This window comes from Rhizomucor pusillus (assembly GCF_041956525.1).
Source record: "Rhizomucor pusillus strain CBS 183.67 unplaced genomic scaffold VTP01scaffold_9, whole genome shotgun sequence".
NCBI lineage: Eukaryota > Fungi > Mucoromycota > Mucoromycetes > Mucorales > Lichtheimiaceae > Rhizomucor > Rhizomucor pusillus.
In genome coordinates, this window is record NW_027192151.1 from 951096 (window position 1) to 968364 (window position 17269).

Below are 17269 nucleotides of genomic sequence, written 5' to 3' on the forward strand. Positions count from 1 at the left end.
ATTGTCGTGTGTAGCCTTCTAGCTTTATTATTTAATAAGGTTACATGTAATCAATCAGTTTGCAGCTTCCGCCTTCGTAAATATCGACAGAGCTGACACCGTGCTCGCTGTTCAAAGAATGGTAGTTATCCATGGAGTAGACATAAAAGTCAAGATGGTTGTTAGAGAAACTCCAGCCTTGATCTATTGTGTAGAGAGAACGGATGGAAATGAGACTTTTACTACGTTCACTTTTGTTGCTCGATTACATGCGAGACCTACCATCAACAAGCAAACAGCCGTTGTGTTTCTTTCCGGTACCAGGAAGCTCCCAGCCATCAAGTTGAGGTACATATACCTTGGTGCCGCGAGGGATATCGTTAGCAGCTGCAGTCACGAAAGGACGCAAAGGAGATCCATAGGCTGTATGCGTCTACGTTAGCGTGAAATTCTATCAACTAAATAATTTTGGGAACTTACAGGTCAATCCGTAAGGGTCCTCCTTCTTGTTAATTTCCATAAAGCAAGAGTATCCACCAGAGCATGAGCATGCACCGAGGTTGACTACCTTGTTACCAAGCAGACCGGTGCCTTCCATAACCAGAGCGTCGGCATATTCTTGGCTGGTCTTGCCAATGATCTTACCGCTGCAAGTCTTGATCGATACGGTCTTGCCGCCTTGGTTGTAATCTTGCGGCTGCGCGATCCAGTAGTATGTCATATCGATGCTAGACTTCATTCTCTTGCGTTGCTCTTTCTTTGGAGGCTCTTCCTTCTCCTCCTTCTCCTGTTCTTCTTCCTTTTTCTCTTCAGGCTTTGGAGCAGGAGAAACTTCTTTACTCCATCCGTCGTCAGTCTTGCTGGCTTCCTTCTTGTCTTCCGAGGAGCTGGAGCTCTCTTTCTTCTTTTCGTTCTCAGAAGGCTTGGAGTCCGACTTCTTCTCCTTGTCGTCTTCCTTGGAGGTCTTGGAAGCTAGATTTGTAATCGATTCCTTGACCTTATTGTCTTGCTTCTTCTCGGGTGTAGCTTCCTTCTCCTTGGACTCTTGCTTCTTCTCGGACTTATTGTCCTCGTTTTGGTCCTTGACCTTTTGCAACTTGACAGAGGTCTTTTCCTTGGTCTCGCTATCCATGGATACACAGTAGCTACGGCCGATCTTAAGGTTGTTGCAGCTGCCTTCATTGATAGGTTCGTTCATTTCGTAGAATTGAGACAGTGAAATGCCATATTGACCAGCAACCTTTTTGCATGTATCGCCCTTGACGACTGAGGTGAAAAGATCAAGTTCAATTAGTAAGAAACACTATTATATTTTGCGATTATTAAAGTGCTAACCTTTGTGACGCTGAGTGCACGAGTCTGGAGAGTCAGGAATGCTGTGCTTGATACAGTACTTTTTGCCAGCCTTCAAGTTCTTGCAGTTTTCGTTTACTTGAGGATTCCAAAACAAAAACTCGTCAAGATGAATGCCGAATTTGTCGGTGATTTTGAGGCAAGTATCACCGTGTTTGACTAGAACAGCAGAGGTGTTCGGTGAGGAAAGGAGAGATCAATCTGCTTTTGCTGGGATCAAGACTTACCGGTGTATTCCTCTTCACATCCAGCAATACCGCGTCGCCTCAAGGAAACGATCTTTCCTCGAATTGATTTTGCTGGAGCATCAACTAATTCAAACTCGACGTCTGGGTCCTCGGCACGCGCGAACACAGAGATGTAGTTGGCAGAATAATCTTTTGGTTGGGCACCGTGAACAATTTCCAGATTGTTCTTGATGGTATTTGCAAGTGCAAGCGCCTCAGGAACGAAGGCTGAGGCGGCCAACGCTACAAAGGAAAGTGATAATACGCGCATCAGCTCCGGGCTGAATCAATAGTTGGGTAAAAAGTAAAGAAGGGAATGGGGTTGTTTGGAATAAGAGAAGAGCGACTTTGCAGAAGTACCATTCATGGGCTGTTGCTTGACTTTTATAAATCTTTCGGATTCGCGTTGTACAACAAACGGTTCCATGCCTTCCATGATAAAGAAACCCAGACATTCAAATAATCTCAATGGAAAGCTCTGCTATTCAGCTTTGTTTGCTTCGTGTAACTACTCCGAGCATGCTGTTTTCCGATTGGGAATGCCGTTTCTCCTTGTCGTCCTACATTTAGACCCTTCTTTCGATTCTTCAGCAATATTGCGATGCTTAAGATTCATTTCTGCAGAATATTGCGCACAGTTCACTCGTCCAGCTCGGCTTGCAGAGCATTGTTTTATTTGGTAGTTGTTGTACCAAATCAGGACATTCTGCAAGGCAACAGTCATTTCTTCTGCAGCAAACGGTGCGGAATCTGTGGATGTTTTGATTTTCTTTGCAAAAACTCTGGATGGTCCCCACGTTCCATAATCGAATCACACAGGTTCACAGTGGAAACACCACGACAACCATTGACACAAAGTCTCTCAACGATGATTTTCTACATACCATGCCAAGTCTCCAGTCACCTATAAAGTCAATAATAACATTGCGCATGCTGCTTAATAACGTTTACTTAACACTTTCAACGTTCTCTTGGTGATGTTGCCATGTTCCTGGATAACGGGGACAGGACAAATCCCGGTTTGGGTTGGATCCAGCGCGCCTGACCCAAAATTGGATTCACGTGTCGAACCTGCTGCTGGGTGGTGAGCGCACTTGCTGCCCAACTTGTTCTTCGCCAATGAATTCAGAATAGTAAGATCAACTGTCTTATCTAGCACGTTCGCTACAGAGCACAAACGTTAACATTATTCTCTTTAAAGCGACTATTTATTTAAACTACTTCTTATCGGCGATTCTGGTGTAGGCAAGTCATGCTTGCTGCTGCGTTTCGCTGACGACACATATACCGAAAGTTACATCTCCACGATTGGCGTCGATTTCGTAAGTTTCCGACCAGCGTACATGGAGTGAAACGTGACTGATAGCCCCATCTCTTAGAAAATTAGGACCATTGAACTCGAAGGCAAAACTGTCAAGCTGCAAATTGTACGTTGTTGTCGTTTATCTGTTACTATTGTCTACTGCCTGTGACGCAATACTTACTCTATGACATGTCGTTTAGTGGGACACTGCCGGACAAGAGCGTTTCCGTACCATCACTTCTTCGTACTATCGGGGAGCGCACGGCATTATCGTTGTGTATGATGTAACCGATCAGGATACTTTTAACAATGTGAAGCAATGGATGCAGGAGATTGAGCGATACGCAGCAGAGGGAGTCAGCAAATTGTTAGTCGGCAACAAGAGTGATATGGCGGATAAGAAGGTTGTGGATACCAACCAAGCAAAGGAACTCGCCGATTCCTTGAATATACCATTCTTAGAAACCTCGGCCAAGGACTCATCCAACGTCGAACAAGCATTTTTGACCATGGCGAAACAGATCAAGGATAAAGTGGGTACCAGTATGCAGCAGCAACCGAAATCTACTGTGACCGTCGGTCAGGGCACTTCTGTCCAGCCCAAGCAAGGCGGTGGATGCTGCTAACTTTTTTTTATTCCTTTTCTTCTTTTTGTTTTGTAAAGACTGGATGTTGATTAAACAGAGCCTCTCTTTGCGTTTTACCCTTCTCCATTGCCCATTTTCTGAGCTTACTTTCCTCTGCTACAATGCAATTCAAACGAACATAAACTCACGAAATTAAATTCGCTGGCATTCAGGTAGGACAACAACGATTTTGCAGCGTATATCTTGAACTTTCGACGAACGAACAATTCAATTAGACTTGCCTTATAGAATCGTCCCAAGAGTACATCTGGAACCATGGAGCACTGAAATGATTAAAGGTTAGACAGGTCAATGGAATGTAATCTAATACAATATTAGCAAACAGTAAGATCCGCATTTAGCTCCATTGACATTTGTACAAAGCAGTTTGAGTTTATGCCCCTAATTACCTGCTGCATGCCAACTGACTATTTGCTTCGTCGCACCACGTTCCTCTACAGTGACGGCCATCTTATTTTAAGTCTCGGGAAGGTCGAAAGCAAAGACTATAAATATGCAGCAAAACATATATATAGATTACAATATTCTTTACAATTCTGTTGGTAGTATGGAGGCAGAGCTAGAGCTTATTATTACGCCGTTTTCGCTGCAGTAGATTGTCAGACTTTATATCAGCGATTCGCATTATTAGTTACTGATGATCGGTGCGAAACCTTTATGATTTCTCTGCATTACAATAGGGAATGGTGCGCTGCAGATCCATTGCACAAAGCCATAGGAATGGTAAATATGCATCTTCCTGTCATGTGGTGCCAGCAGACTGCTCTGCAAGCGCATCTATTTCTAGAACGCATATTATTTTACTGGCTAGTGGAGATCGAACTTTACAGGATCGTTGTCCTCAATCCTTGGTTAGAGTCCTGCTATATAGGGCATAACAGTGCAATGCTTAGCCCATGAAATGATTCATAAATCGAACAGGTTTACAATATCTGATCAAAATCCAAGCTATTGCCTTCTGCCAACACGAGGGAGCAGCCGGAATGCGAAAATGGAAAGGCGGGGTGTCACACAACAACACGCCCGCAACCTTCTTGTGCTCACGCGGTCTCCCACATTTGTTACTCTTTTTGTCTTGTATCCTTCACTTCTTATGGTCAGCAAGACATGCTAGAGGCCAATAGCGAGAAGGATTGCGATGTGTTAATAGTTGGTGCCGGTACATTTCCCTTAATGCTTGCATGTGCGCCTACGAATACATGTTTGTAAGCTTACAAAGTATATTTTATTTTCATTAAGGGTGCACTGGGCTTTATGCCGCTCTGTTGCTTTCCAGCATGGATATATCGGTGACAATTATTGGTAACAACCAGCAATACTACTGTCTCAGCGTGGTAGTAACAAACGTAATTCGGGTCTATGTCGTAGATAAACGGCAATGTTTGGATGATCCAGGCGGTCCAGCGCTTTATCCGGGATTTCTGTGGTCGCCGCGCACGCTCCAGATTTTGCACACATTTGACCTTGCACAGCCACTGGCAGAAATCGGCCAACGCCATTGGACGTTTGAGACTTTCACGAACAAAGGACACGGCAACAGCGCTGTCACGAGCGAGCGACAGCAACACCGTGTGTGGGAAAACGATGCGAGTGATTTCAGCTGCAGCTTGTCGTGCAAAAGAGACCAAATTTGCGCCGCGCTTTCCGAAGCTCTGGAGCGCAAAACAAACGTTTCCGTATTATACGATCATGAATTAGTCGATTTGGAAGGCGACCATTCCCACATCAAGCATGGAAACCAACTCTTGACTATTAAATCACGTTACCTACTGGGTGCAGATGGCATCAATAGCTTTGTGCGCCAAAAATTAGGTAGGACGGTTGCTCAGGAACAAGGTTCGGGGTGTTGTTAATTGTCTTGTTAATGGCCGTTAATTTAGGAATAGCGTATCAGCGCACAAAATCCGCTTCAGTGTATTATACTCTCGAGGCAACTGTACACACCAACTTCCCAGGAGCTCGTTCAATATCCACCGTGGCAAAGGACGAATATACGCTTTTTATTGTAGGTGCGTGTAGGATGGGTGATGCAGATGAACCTGTAGTCGCGTTTCTCTTGTTCTTTTTGAGGTTGTACTGACCGGAATTCAAAGGCCATCGGAATAACAGAGTGTTCATCATGTTTGAGCACAGCCCAAAATGGAGCCGACTGACGATCGATGACGATGTGCCTGTAAAACTTGCTCAACGCCATATCCGATCTACTCTTGAACCGTATCAGATTGAATTTGCCAACATACATGCTTATTATCGCTGGTCAGGTACGAATTAGGCAAGCGCTTTGACTCTCAACAGCAAAAGATAACAGTATTTTTTTTCATGTTTACTAAGCGGACGAGCGGACAGCGGAGGAGCTTAGTATTGACCGGCGCATTTTCCTGCTGGGCAGTGCAGCACAAAGTGTTTCACCTCCCGGAATACTCACTTCCGATCTGGGTATCGAGCAAGCACATAACCTTTGCTGGAAACTCTGTCTGTGCCTGAAACACCAAGCATCACCCGAGTTGCTTGATACATTTGAAGCAGAGACACGGAGTAAGCGCGATGATATGTCGGCAATATCAAAGGCACTTTTACAGTTTATACATCACCAAGACGGCTTGAAAGGCCTCAACTCTACACCAAACCGAGAGGTCGGATATCAGTTGCAGCGCAACAAACTCAACCTTCTTGGAGAATCGCCATACCACGCCAACCTCATCAATCTGTCAACAGTTAGCACCGCATCTTTCCTCGCACATAGTATCGACACTGTTGAAGCCACGACTGCGCTCTTTGAGCGGATCCAGACTAAGAGTCAGCCCGGCGCCCCGGGAACTTTGGCTCAAAATGCCAGGCTTAAGCCATACACACTGTATGATCTGTTAATGTCCCAGTGCCCAAATACATCATCAACATGCAACGACGACCGTCCTCCAAAACCATCATCTTCTTCCTCCCCAAATGGCAAGCAAAACGGCCGTTTCCGACGAACTCGATCAAACTCCACCAGCGGGTGGCTCGCTCCTCTTCTTCAGAGTGTTACAAAGCGTAGCAACGATCAAAAGTCAGCACACAGAGCGTCTTTGCAACCTAGCTCCAGGGACACGAATGGCAACCATACATCGCGGCACAGCAGCAGTAGCGGCAACATTCCTTTGGATCGATGGCGAAGCATAAAAACGAATTACTATCAGCTTATGGATCGCATTCTATTCTGCGGATCGCCATCAAGCTTTACCGTTCTCGTATTTTGCGGATCGTTAGCAGATCGAGAAAACTTATCTATCCTCCAAAAGTTTCGACGCCATCTGGAAGAACCACAATCCTTTGTACAGCAATATGAGCCCACTTCATCGTCTCGATTATCCTTTGGATACTTGTCCGACCAGCCTCGCGCTTCTGTCTCTTCGTCACACCGCTCCTCCTCCGAATCGACGCTATTCTCATCATCCCAGCGCTTCTCCTTGTCACCACCTACATCGCCAATCACACCATTCTCCACTGGACGAGCATCGCTTGACCAGCCCAGACCATCGATGTCTATGTTCCAACCACCCTCATCATCCTCCTCATCCTCCACATCACCTTTATTTTCCTTTATGTACATTACAGCATCTTCCAAGGCTGAGGCCGTCCAATTTTTGACAAGCACGAAGCCGGCAATTGTCCATGCTACCTTCCCGATGGGACTCGAAAGAGTATATATCGACCATGATAAACAATCCCACACTGTATTCGGTATCAAGGGCCCGACTGTTACTATCATTAGGCCTGATGGCTATATTGGCGCCAGCTTTGGTTTGCAATATGATCAGGAGCTAGAAAAACTAGATAGTTACTTTGATGCATTTCTACGTCCTCCTATTGACATGACCAGCGCCGCAGCGCTGGCAGCTGATTACTATGATCTCTAAACAACAAAAGATTATATGCATGTACTCTGTTACCTTTTCGTGTTCAGCACCTGCGCACTGACATTCGAGCACTTTGTGCGTGGTCCATCCACGACGGACCTCAACCTGTGATAACTCAACACATTATAAAAGAGAGACAAATCCGCAAATCCGCACAGTGCTGCTTGCATTTCGTTATTCCACTTTATGCTCTTGCTTCAGACTCTTCATCGCTCTACGTCTGCTAGTTTGCAACTAGCTCGTCATTTCCAGCGATCTCCAGTGATCGTGGCAAAGGCTCCAAGCAGTACATGCTGCCATTCCAAGAACAAAAAGAAAGAAGAGCCTGTGACGAGTTCAGCCTTCTGGACGGACTCTGTGGCGTGGCAAAGGGCACGAGTCAATACCTTTAGGTAAATGAATATAACTGAGGGAAAAATCACTGCATACAACCAGGGATGAGCAGCAGCTTAACACAGAAAACCTGAAACACCTAGATGTCTCATTGGTTGCACAGCTGGCGATTTCTCTACAATGTGGTACTTGCAATTGCATTATCCGCAAATCTCTCCGGTTCTTTCCACAATGGCTGCAATGGTCCGGGGCAGTTGGGGGAGGCATGGGATGTATTTGGTACTAATGCACGCATCTTTGAAACATTAGGTGGCTGGTATTTCGACGTCTTTGGCATTAGAGACCGTGCTCCTCCGCCGTTCGATGGGTGTTTCCTACCGGGATGCCTTCAAGACAGCCATGGGAATGAGCTTTGCAAGCATGTTGGCTATGGAATTAGCTGAGAATGTAGTTGATTGGCATCTCATGGGTGGCCAAGTTGTTCTCAACGATTCAAAGTTTTGGATGGCGGCGGGCGCCAGCTCCGGCGCTGGGTACCTCGTTCCTCTGCCATACAACTATTGGCGCTTAAAAGCACTGGGGAAATCTTGTCATTAACAAAGAAATGGATGGAAATAGTTAATTTTGATTATTATTATTATTATCATCAATAAAATCATGATTTCGAAAGAAAAAGGAGGGCAATGCAGTTGCTATGTACAAGGACTACTAGGGTATAGATGAATCTGGATAATAAACGAAAAAAAAAGGAAGGCGCAAAGCGGTGGGCGCATCAGTGTCTGTAAAGTTGATGATGGTTTGCAAGGTTGCCTTTGGAATGAAATCGTCGCTTGCAAGTCTCACATCGAAGTACTGAGCGTGTTTGCAACATGGTCGTCAAGACTTCCCAAGAGGTATGTGAAGAATCAATAGAAGACGAAGATGACGAAGGTGTTGGAAACGGGCAGGTTGGTTCCAAGTCGAGCATTGTTGCGACGAATGCGTTTTCACGGGAAGGGTCGAGAGGCCAGCAAGAAGACATAATTTTTTAAGAGATAAGAGAAAAGAATGGAAAGAATTTGAATGAGCTTTTTATATGCTGATTAGAAGGAAAAGGAACCAGCAGCCCAATGCGTGCGTAACCGGGTGGCGGAGAGCTCTTGTACGACTTAATGGAATTTCCTGCAGACACCCACTGCTTCGTTTAAGTCACTCACCCCGTGGCACGTACAGACGTTTTCCCCGAAAACAGATAAGTGTTTCACAGAATCCAATTTCTTGATCCGTTATCGCGTTCATTTTATTTACAAAAGAAAGTATTCAACCAGCATACACAACCAATCGAGCCTTGTGCATGGGCGGCCGGAAACCGCTTAACTCTATTGCATGTCATGCAAGGTCCTACAACAACATCCTTTGGATTTCCGATGCTGATGACCCTTTGGTTTGTGTACTACATCCTTTTCACACACAGAATGAGGCTACACAGCTTCTCAGTGCGTTGCTTTATTTGGTACTTTGTCAGCATCTAAAAGGTAATATAACCGCATTTACACAGAAGTGGAAAGAAACGTAGCAGGAGAGAAGATTATTAACGCCCGTCCGTGTTGATGAGATATGCGGGGTGCGCCGAACATTAACTGCCACTTTTGCGCCGAAACTTAAGAAATGCGCGAGTATTAGGCTACGTTTACATCCCAATTGTACTCGTCTGCTCAGCCCGAACATACTCACGAGCACGAGGCGTGAGCAGTCAAAGGATGACGGTGCGCGGTCCCCTCCGTGTGGGGTCAGATGGTCGGCAGGAAAAATGACACATCCCCACATTGCTTTCTTTTAATATCTCTCAGGCAACACTGGAATATTAAAATCTCCTTGAATTGGGTACGTACATTGAACTGCAGTCAGTCCTTCTTATTAAGCATTAATTTTGCAAATGAACTCGATAAATGCCAGCTACGTAGCTTATCGCGCTGATCTACAAGGATACTTACATATATCAAATAGGGCCGGCATGTTAACCAAGAATTTTCAAAATCAATGTTCCTAGGTCTGGAGGTTGATGGAAATATACCTAATCACTGGAAATACTTGCTGCAATTGCAAAGCATTGCAGTCATACATAACTCTTTCCATTTATCCAAGCATCTCACATTTAGTAGCCATTCTTTCAACAACACCATTTACTTTGCTCGACATGCAATTTGAACTATACGAAAAACCTTTCATTACGCTTGTAATCTGTTAGCATCCATTAGAGACTTTACTGTTGCACAGAATCAGCGGCAAACGCTATTACCAGGCACTGGCGTTTCCTTTTTCAGCTGAATGCGGAGAAACTGTCGTCCATGCACTGAAGCTACGGACCTAAATGTCTTCTTGTACCTTTTATGTCTACCTGTGACTAATATCCAGCTCATTTTACTTACGGAGATTTGCCTTCGCGCTCCGGCCTGATCTGCGGAAGCAATGAATGATCAGCCCATAATACCACGAGTATGTAAAATGCGATGTTTTGCTTGGGAACATACAAGTGATATATACAATGTATTCTCTGCTGGTTTAAACTATCAATCTTGATTGATATTATAGTCTGATTGACATTCCAAACCTTTGCAAAGTTTAATTACGGAGCTGCTGAGACGTACCTCAGCCATCATCCTTCACGCCAATAATCAGACCCACGTGGCACATTTAATGTAGTTTATAGTTATAGGATCCGATCTGATAGAATGACCAAGAACGTAGATTCGCCGTTGCACTGCTACTGCATACCATAGGCAATTGGAAGTCTTGAATATTGTTAAGCAAGCATAGCATCGATTATCCGACTTTTTTTGTTTGAGCAGCAGCATTTCTTGAAAAAACTCAAAATCCATTTATATGGGTTGCAGACAGAAAGTTGATAAGGATGGCTAGCATTCAATACAGCACTCTTATCGATGCAAGGTATCTCTGCAATGAAAATTCAACTGCCGCCTTTCGAAGGCTGCAGAAGGGTGAAAGGTATTATCGACATGCTTATCCTTTCCTACCATTCATGTGTGAAAGCAAGATTTGGTGCATTTTGACGGTACATGTTTAGTATTTTTTTACAGCCATTGGCACCTAAAAACACTTGGAAACGCATCGTTGTTGATAACAGCATAAGTAGATAAGTTTTATCATTATTATTGGGAGCAAACTTGATATTTGACAAAAAATTAGTTCTGTGGATGAAGTGAAACAGTATGTACAAGATTGGGGTATAAAAGTTAAGTATCCAGATGACGGATGAGTGAGCAACGGCGTCAATGCCTGTATAGTTGATGATGATTTACAAGGTTGCCTTTGGAGTGAAATCGTCGCTTGCAAGTCTCACATCGAAGGACTGAGCGTGTCTGTAGCCTGGTCGTCAAGGCTTCCCGAGAAGTATGTGGAGAATCGATGAATGAGTGTGACGATGAAAATGCTGGGAACGGATAAGTCGATTCCATGTCGAGTGTTGTTGCCACAAACGCATCTTCCCGGGAAGGATCGAGAGGCCAGCAAGAAGACATGTTGCGTTTTCGAAAAGATAAGAAAAAGAACGGCAAGAATTTGAATGAGCTTTATACACGCTGATCAAAAAAGGCGAGCTCAATGCGTGCGAAACCGGGTGGCGGGGAACTCTGTACAACTTGAGACTTTCCCTGCAGAAAACCATCACTTCATCCTAGTGTCATCCTGAAGCAATTTTCCGTTGTCGGAAATGGAAACAATGGGGAGACGTTTCAGAGAAACGAGCATTCAATTGGTTGCTATGGATCTCGAGCTGAAGGAGCGATACATTTATTTCTTTCTTACAGACGACAAGGTTCACGACATGGTCAACAACAGCGCCATGCATAGGCGGCCGGGAACGGCCTAACTCTATTGCATGTCATGCAACCTCTCAAAACATCTTTGAATGTCCGAAAGTGAATGACCCTTGGGGGATGTCGAACATCCTGCATTTTGAGGAAATATTTGCGCGGTTGGAAATTATCGTTGGACCACTGTAATCTACTGAAATTTGACGACTTACGCTTGCGATATTCGTGCAAGCCCGTAAGCAGAGCCAGCGCAAAAGGACGCCCCAGGTCGCATAGTACAAGAATTGATAAGCCATTGGCTTTAACGTAAAAATAGCCTTCTATTTTCTTACCTCTCCTATAAATAAAGTCAGTGCACTTGTTTCATGTAGGCTTATCGATGGAAAACTTATCATCTAGTGAAGATTGTATATCTGTCCCTTCGACAGAATCCTCCTGAGCATCATTGTCTAACATTTCAGCGCTGTGAGTTTTACTGAAAGATACATAACTGTGAGGTCCAATTATTACCAATGATGTCAGGGGAGTTGCTTGTATTCAGCATGTGTAAAGCGGCTGGATGTCTTGTAAAAGCCGATAGGTGTATACCGTCTATCACCCGGCTAATGCCATTAAGTGCAATGCAAATTGCCGCCATATAGTCACGGCCTTGTACGGCTCACCCGGCCCTATACAAAGGACACTTGGTATTCATGCATAAAGAAGCACCATGAACGGACCGCCTTTTCTCCTTGCCATCCTTTAGGATGGTTGCCCTGGGTCGCACAACAGGTCCTAGGCACCAGCCGCAGGTTTGAGATGTTCTATATTCTGATGTCATGGCCACGACTGTGTGTAAATGGTGCTCTTTTCGTATCTTCGAGGCCACTACCTTCACGTGGCCTTTTAACCGTGCGTTTGTTCCTAGACCTTGGTCGCCGATGAACATAATGGGAATAGACTTCTTCCCGGTTCCGCAAGCTTCTTTTACGTATGCCCTTTCACGAGAGGCTTCCTGCGAATACTCTTTTTCAGGGCCAGCTCTTGGCTCCATTTTGCTCGGTTTTCTGCTGGGGAGTTATAGAAATATTGTAGAGTATCACGGTGTTCTCGATATATCTAAGAGCGATGCTAGTCCGATAACGGGATAATAACGAAGAGAATCAATTATACCTTCTGCCAATTGGAAACATCTTCTACAGACTTTGCGTTGTGAATATTGTTGTTTGCAACGTTTTCTTCCGCTTCTCGAACCTCTGGATTTCGAGCTTTTCTCTTCTCTCGATACTTGGCATTCTTGTACACCATTGACTTATTACACATATGCTTGGATGAAATTGTCGAAGGCTTTGGTAATGTAAGCAAGTCGTTGCACCTTTGGGAGGTTAGCTCATCGTTGCCATAGCTATCATCGTCATCATCTTCCTCCTTGGTCGATAACGGTTGAAACCGGTTGTACAGCTCGATATGATGTCGATACTGTTGTAATGATATCGGCACTGTAACTGACGTTTTCACGATACCGCAATCGGTCCCGCTGAATGCAAGCTTCCTGGACGATTCTGCTGCCTTCTTTTGTAATCTTGACAGATCCCACAAATCACTTCTGGCTTCACATGCATGGTGCTCTGATGCGGGTCTTTCCATCTTCTACTGTTCTTTTCCACTGCCGTCTTTGCGATCCTGGTTTTTCATCATCCATTTCGCATGATAAACAGCAGTACGAAAGTCTTTGAAGGCTAGCTGGTTTTTTAGCGCTTCATACTCTGCATCAGCTTTTGCCAGCTGTAATGATTTCAGGTCTGCACGCTTTGCTCCTTCTTGTTTAGCCTTGCTTAATGTTCTGATGGATGCATGCTTTCGCATGTTCAACTCCTTGTTTCTCTCTTGCAACGCCGAAATACGCTTCTCCCATGTCCCGATGCAAGTCATTAAATCGTCTTTTTCCATTCCTAGCAATGGAGTGGGCGTAAAAAACGACTTCTTGCAAGCTTTGGGAGCACCCTTTTTAGTTGCTCCATGGAGTCTTGCAACATTGAACGACGTCACGTCTATACAGTGTTCAAATTGTAGACCATGGGTTCCGCATAACTCGTGAATCTTCGCTCCATCGAAAAAGTTGCCAAACCGTCTTTCCCGGCATTTCCCGTCTTCTCTGCTTGGATAAGAGCCTGTAATAACCATGCTTGGACATATGTACATTTGAAATGAAAACAATATAGGCATAGATGTATGAGCCATATCTGATCAGCACACAGAGGTGGCTGTTGGCTCGCGAAGGGCATACGACCGTCAAATAAGGTTAATGATACTTGGGAAGAAATGAGAAGTTACATTTATTACAGTGTACGTATTTCTTGGTGAACATTTAGGAATAAAGTCGCTGACGGTGTCCCTAGTTTCCCTTCTGTTTTCATCCCGGAACACCAGATTTAATTAATGAATAGCTTGCGTCAGAGATATCATCGTTTGCTTTGACTAGTCGACTTGCATACGCGGCTTTCTTCTTGCCCTGGAAAGCTTGGCCATGGACACGATCAATGCAAAGGAAATAAGTTTCTCTTCATTCTAACGTACTTCTTTTATATCTATGTTCATAACTTACAATTGTTTACAAGTTCCAACATTATTCTATTACTGTAGTCGAAAGACTAATAAATATCGCTATACCGGTAACATTTGGTGTGATGTCCCAGCATATACAGCTTTATCATAAATCGATACATACAGTATATGCATAAATACCCTGGACGTCGATGGTAAAACATTGTTGCAAAAATTGCACAGAACTGAATGCAGTACGAAGCTAAAGGGTGATTTCTATTTGATAATCGTAATCACCATCTCAAATTGAGCCAATGGCCTCTCCTAGAAGCGTTTTCTAAAAGGCTCCAATGCATTTCTAAGTGCAAAGCTGGGGACGCTTCTTATAAATGTGTATCCGGCAATAACCATTTTATGTCTATTTTTTTAAAGTAATTCTAAAATGGGCTGCTATTGGCGCAAATCAGTAAGAGCACAGCGCAAAACAATGTCTCCACTAGCGCAAATTATTAGTAGAAAATCCTGTATTTTTCGCACAGGATGGTCGACAATGGGACCCTGCTCACATGACTACTTGATTTCTTCTCATTCTTCTCGTATAAGAGAAGAAAACTTGCATATCGATAGTACATAAATAAAGAAAGTAGATTGTTGGGATATGCCCGTTTGGATGAAAATGTGAGGGAATCAACGGGGTGGGCCGAGCCAGCCAGCTTCTCCTTCCAAGTTACAACAAGTTTCGGAAACTACTTGGATATATCAGTTGCTGTCAATGTGTCTTACCTCTTAAAGATGGCAGTGGTCATAAAGATGAAGCATAAGCCTCATGGAATGATCTATAACACGAGTTGTGTGCGGCCTCGCCCGGGTATCGTCATGTGGTTGGCAGGAAAATGACACGTAATCTCATTAATTTCCCTTGTGATGAATAAACAGTATTCATGCAGTACCGGACAACCAGTACTTTTAGCATCAATGTGATCTTTTACTGAGGGAAAGAAAACGGATTGAAGAAATGATAGCATCGCAGTGAACTTCTTCATACCGGACATACACGATTACGAATCATCACATTTGAATACCGCTGCTTGGACTCACAAAGAGTGCCGTGGCTTTTCCTTGTTCCCAGCTTATTCCCTCACGGCAGCAATGGTGAGCACAGGAATGCTGCCACTTTCATCACTCTGCATATTTCTAATCGATCTTTATATTTGTTACAGAAACTCACTATTAAGACTTTGAAGCAAAACCAGTTTCAGCTTGACGTGGACGGTAGCGAAACGGTCAGTCTCCGTCGTTTTATGCATCTTGAAATAGATCAGCAAAACTAAATTTCTTTACTTTCAAGGTGCTCGCTGTAAAGCAAAAGATCGAGCAATCAGAAGGACATCCTGTCGCTCAACAAAAGCTTATCTTCTCTGGTAAGTGTTTCCCAAACAATATAGCAGACTGTGGCGCGTAACAACTGATGCGCGATCTAGGCAAAATCTTGGCCGATGACAAAAAGTTAGAGGAATACAACATCAGCGAGAAGGACTTTCTGGTGATAATGGTCGCAAAGGTACGGGATTTGGACAGATAAAACGGCATAATGCGATTAAAAACAGGACCTGACGTATTCGCATAGCCAAAGGCAACTCCCGCAGCATCCAGCACGGCCTCTCCCGCGAAACCTGCAGAGCCAGCTGACGCTACCGGCTCAACTGAACAGAAAAAGCCTGAAGAATCAACGCCAGCACCAGCGCCCGTAAAGGAAGAACCAAAGCCTGAAGTTAAAACAGAGGCCACAGAGGCATCTGCACCCAGAACAGACGGTGGTGTTAACCAACTTGGTAAACTGTCATAGACTCTCATACGCCAATACGCAGTCTAACTAATATCTCAACTGTAGTAACTGGAGCTCAATACGAACAAGTAATTATGAACATGATGGAAATGGGTTTTGAGCGTGATCAAGTGAAAAGAGCATTGCGCGCAAGCTTCAACAATCCTGATCGAGCTGTCGAATACCTCTTCAATGTAAATATGCAATGTTACACGCCGATAGGTGATATTCGGTCTCATTTACTAACGAAAATGGCGGGTAGGGAATACCTGAGCATTTGCTTGCTGAAGAACAGCAACAATCAGAGCAACAAGCACGTTCACCTCAGCAAGCGGCTTCGCCCAATGCCGCTCCTGCTTCAGGTTGGCTGCGGATTTTTTATATTACTGCTATGCAAGAAGGCTGACATCTTTTATAAAGGAGATCAACCACAGAATTTGTTCCAGGCTGCACAGCTGGCACAGCAGCAGCAACAGCAGCAGCAACAAGCCGATGCAGCTGGATCTGTCAATTTTGGACAGTTTGCAAACACCCCACACTTTCAGCAATTGAGACAGCTTGTCCAGACCAACCCTGCATTGTTGCAACCGCTTTTGCAACAAATTGGTCAAAGCAACCCCGATTTACTCCGATTAATTAACGCCGACCCACAAGGCTTCTTACAAGCGTTGATGGAAGGCACTGAAGGCGCTGAAGATGAAGAGGGTGGCATGCCTCCAGGTTCTCATGTGATCCAAGTACCTATTTAATTATAATTTTGGCATAAGAGAGGGTAATGCTGAATCTTGTGTTTCTAGGTCACTCCAGAAGAACAGGAAGCTATTCAAAGAGTGAGTATAAATTGTCTTCTATCCTTGTTTGGTTATCTACGGTGACTGATGCTTACTTGTCACTTTGCAGTTGGAAGCTCTAGGATTCCCGCGACAAGCAGTTATTGAAGCTTACCTGGCTTGTGATAAAAATGAAGGTAAAGTTAGTGATACCCATCTAGCGCGAAGCAAGATAATAACTTCGCGTATATATAGAACTTGCTGCGAACTATCTATTTGATAATGCGCACAGTGACGACTTCCAGTGATAGTTTTGCAAAAAAAAAATCTTGGGGACCAAATGCGGACAGCTCCCCCAAAGATTGGATTGCTCTGACAGCTTTGACAGAGAAGATAAAAAAACGATAATAAATAATGTATATTCCGGCTCCAAAGTAGCACGTTCGTTTGATCGGCTCAGCGATATTACGGATTCGAACCTAGCAACCGACAACGTCGCGAGAGGGGCGAGATTCCTAGTTATCTTTGTTGGGGAGCGAGGACCAAAGCTCGCTTCGTCCAAAAAATTTGGCTGCCCCCAAAATAAGACAAAAAACTTTTT

At 44.3% G+C, this 17269-nt stretch overlaps 8 protein-coding genes across 8 annotated transcripts; 4 read left to right on the forward strand and 4 right to left on the reverse strand.

Annotated features, from left to right (window-relative positions):
• Positions 1 to 40: 40 nt before the first annotated feature.
• VTP01DRAFT_10890 (uncharacterized protein) lies at positions 41 to 1830 on the reverse strand (the record flags this gene model as incomplete). The annotated part of the gene is made up of 5 exons (XM_069379302.1): positions 41 to 183; positions 262 to 402; positions 460 to 1245; positions 1315 to 1491; positions 1560 to 1830. The coding sequence occupies 5 exons, from the start codon at positions 1828 to 1830 to the stop codon at positions 41 to 43; spliced, it is 1518 nt and encodes a 505-aa protein (XP_069239290.1).
• An 848-nt stretch (positions 1831 to 2678) lies between these two features.
• VTP01DRAFT_10891 (uncharacterized protein) lies at positions 2679 to 3488 on the forward strand (the record flags this gene model as incomplete). Its single annotated transcript, XM_069379303.1, has 4 exons — positions 2679 to 2692; positions 2761 to 2881; positions 2939 to 2986; positions 3063 to 3488. The coding sequence occupies 4 exons, from the start codon at positions 2679 to 2681 to the stop codon at positions 3486 to 3488; spliced, it is 609 nt and encodes a 202-aa protein (XP_069239291.1).
• A 1128-nt stretch (positions 3489 to 4616) lies between these two features.
• On the forward strand, positions 4617 to 7405 carry VTP01DRAFT_10892 (uncharacterized protein; the record flags this gene model as incomplete). Its single annotated transcript, XM_069379304.1, has 6 exons — positions 4617 to 4668; positions 4749 to 4811; positions 4878 to 5321; positions 5390 to 5518; positions 5603 to 5770; positions 5841 to 7405. 6 exons carry the CDS (start codon positions 4617 to 4619, stop codon positions 7403 to 7405), a joined length of 2421 nt encoding a protein of 806 aa, XP_069239292.1.
• A 186-nt stretch (positions 7406 to 7591) lies between these two features.
• On the forward strand, positions 7592 to 8335 carry VTP01DRAFT_10893 (uncharacterized protein; the record flags this gene model as incomplete). The annotated part of the gene is made up of 3 exons (XM_069379305.1): positions 7592 to 7797; positions 7882 to 7981; positions 8048 to 8335. 3 exons carry the CDS (start codon positions 7592 to 7594, stop codon positions 8333 to 8335), a joined length of 594 nt encoding a protein of 197 aa, XP_069239293.1.
• A 175-nt stretch (positions 8336 to 8510) lies between these two features.
• Positions 8511 to 8759, reverse strand: VTP01DRAFT_10894 (uncharacterized protein; the record flags this gene model as incomplete). Its single annotated transcript, XM_069379306.1, has 1 exon — positions 8511 to 8759. One exon carries the CDS (start codon positions 8757 to 8759, stop codon positions 8511 to 8513), a length of 249 nt encoding a protein of 82 aa, XP_069239294.1.
• Positions 8760 to 11007: 2248 nt separating this feature from the next.
• Positions 11008 to 11256, reverse strand: VTP01DRAFT_10895 (uncharacterized protein; the record flags this gene model as incomplete). Its single annotated transcript, XM_069379307.1, has 1 exon — positions 11008 to 11256. The coding sequence occupies one exon, from the start codon at positions 11254 to 11256 to the stop codon at positions 11008 to 11010; it is 249 nt and encodes an 82-aa protein (XP_069239295.1).
• A 1440-nt stretch (positions 11257 to 12696) lies between these two features.
• VTP01DRAFT_10896 (uncharacterized protein) lies at positions 12697 to 13176 on the reverse strand (the record flags this gene model as incomplete). Its single annotated transcript, XM_069379308.1, has 1 exon — positions 12697 to 13176. One exon carries the CDS (start codon positions 13174 to 13176, stop codon positions 12697 to 12699), a length of 480 nt encoding a protein of 159 aa, XP_069239296.1.
• Positions 13177 to 15222: 2046 nt separating this feature from the next.
• On the forward strand, positions 15223 to 16976 carry VTP01DRAFT_10897 (uncharacterized protein; the record flags this gene model as incomplete). Its single annotated transcript, XM_069379309.1, has 11 exons — positions 15223 to 15225; positions 15294 to 15356; positions 15422 to 15494; positions 15555 to 15634; positions 15701 to 15905; positions 15965 to 16092; positions 16161 to 16260; positions 16319 to 16635; positions 16696 to 16728; positions 16799 to 16865; positions 16924 to 16976. 11 exons carry the CDS (start codon positions 15223 to 15225, stop codon positions 16974 to 16976), a joined length of 1122 nt encoding a protein of 373 aa, XP_069239297.1.
• Positions 16977 to 17269: the final 293 nt, after the last annotated feature.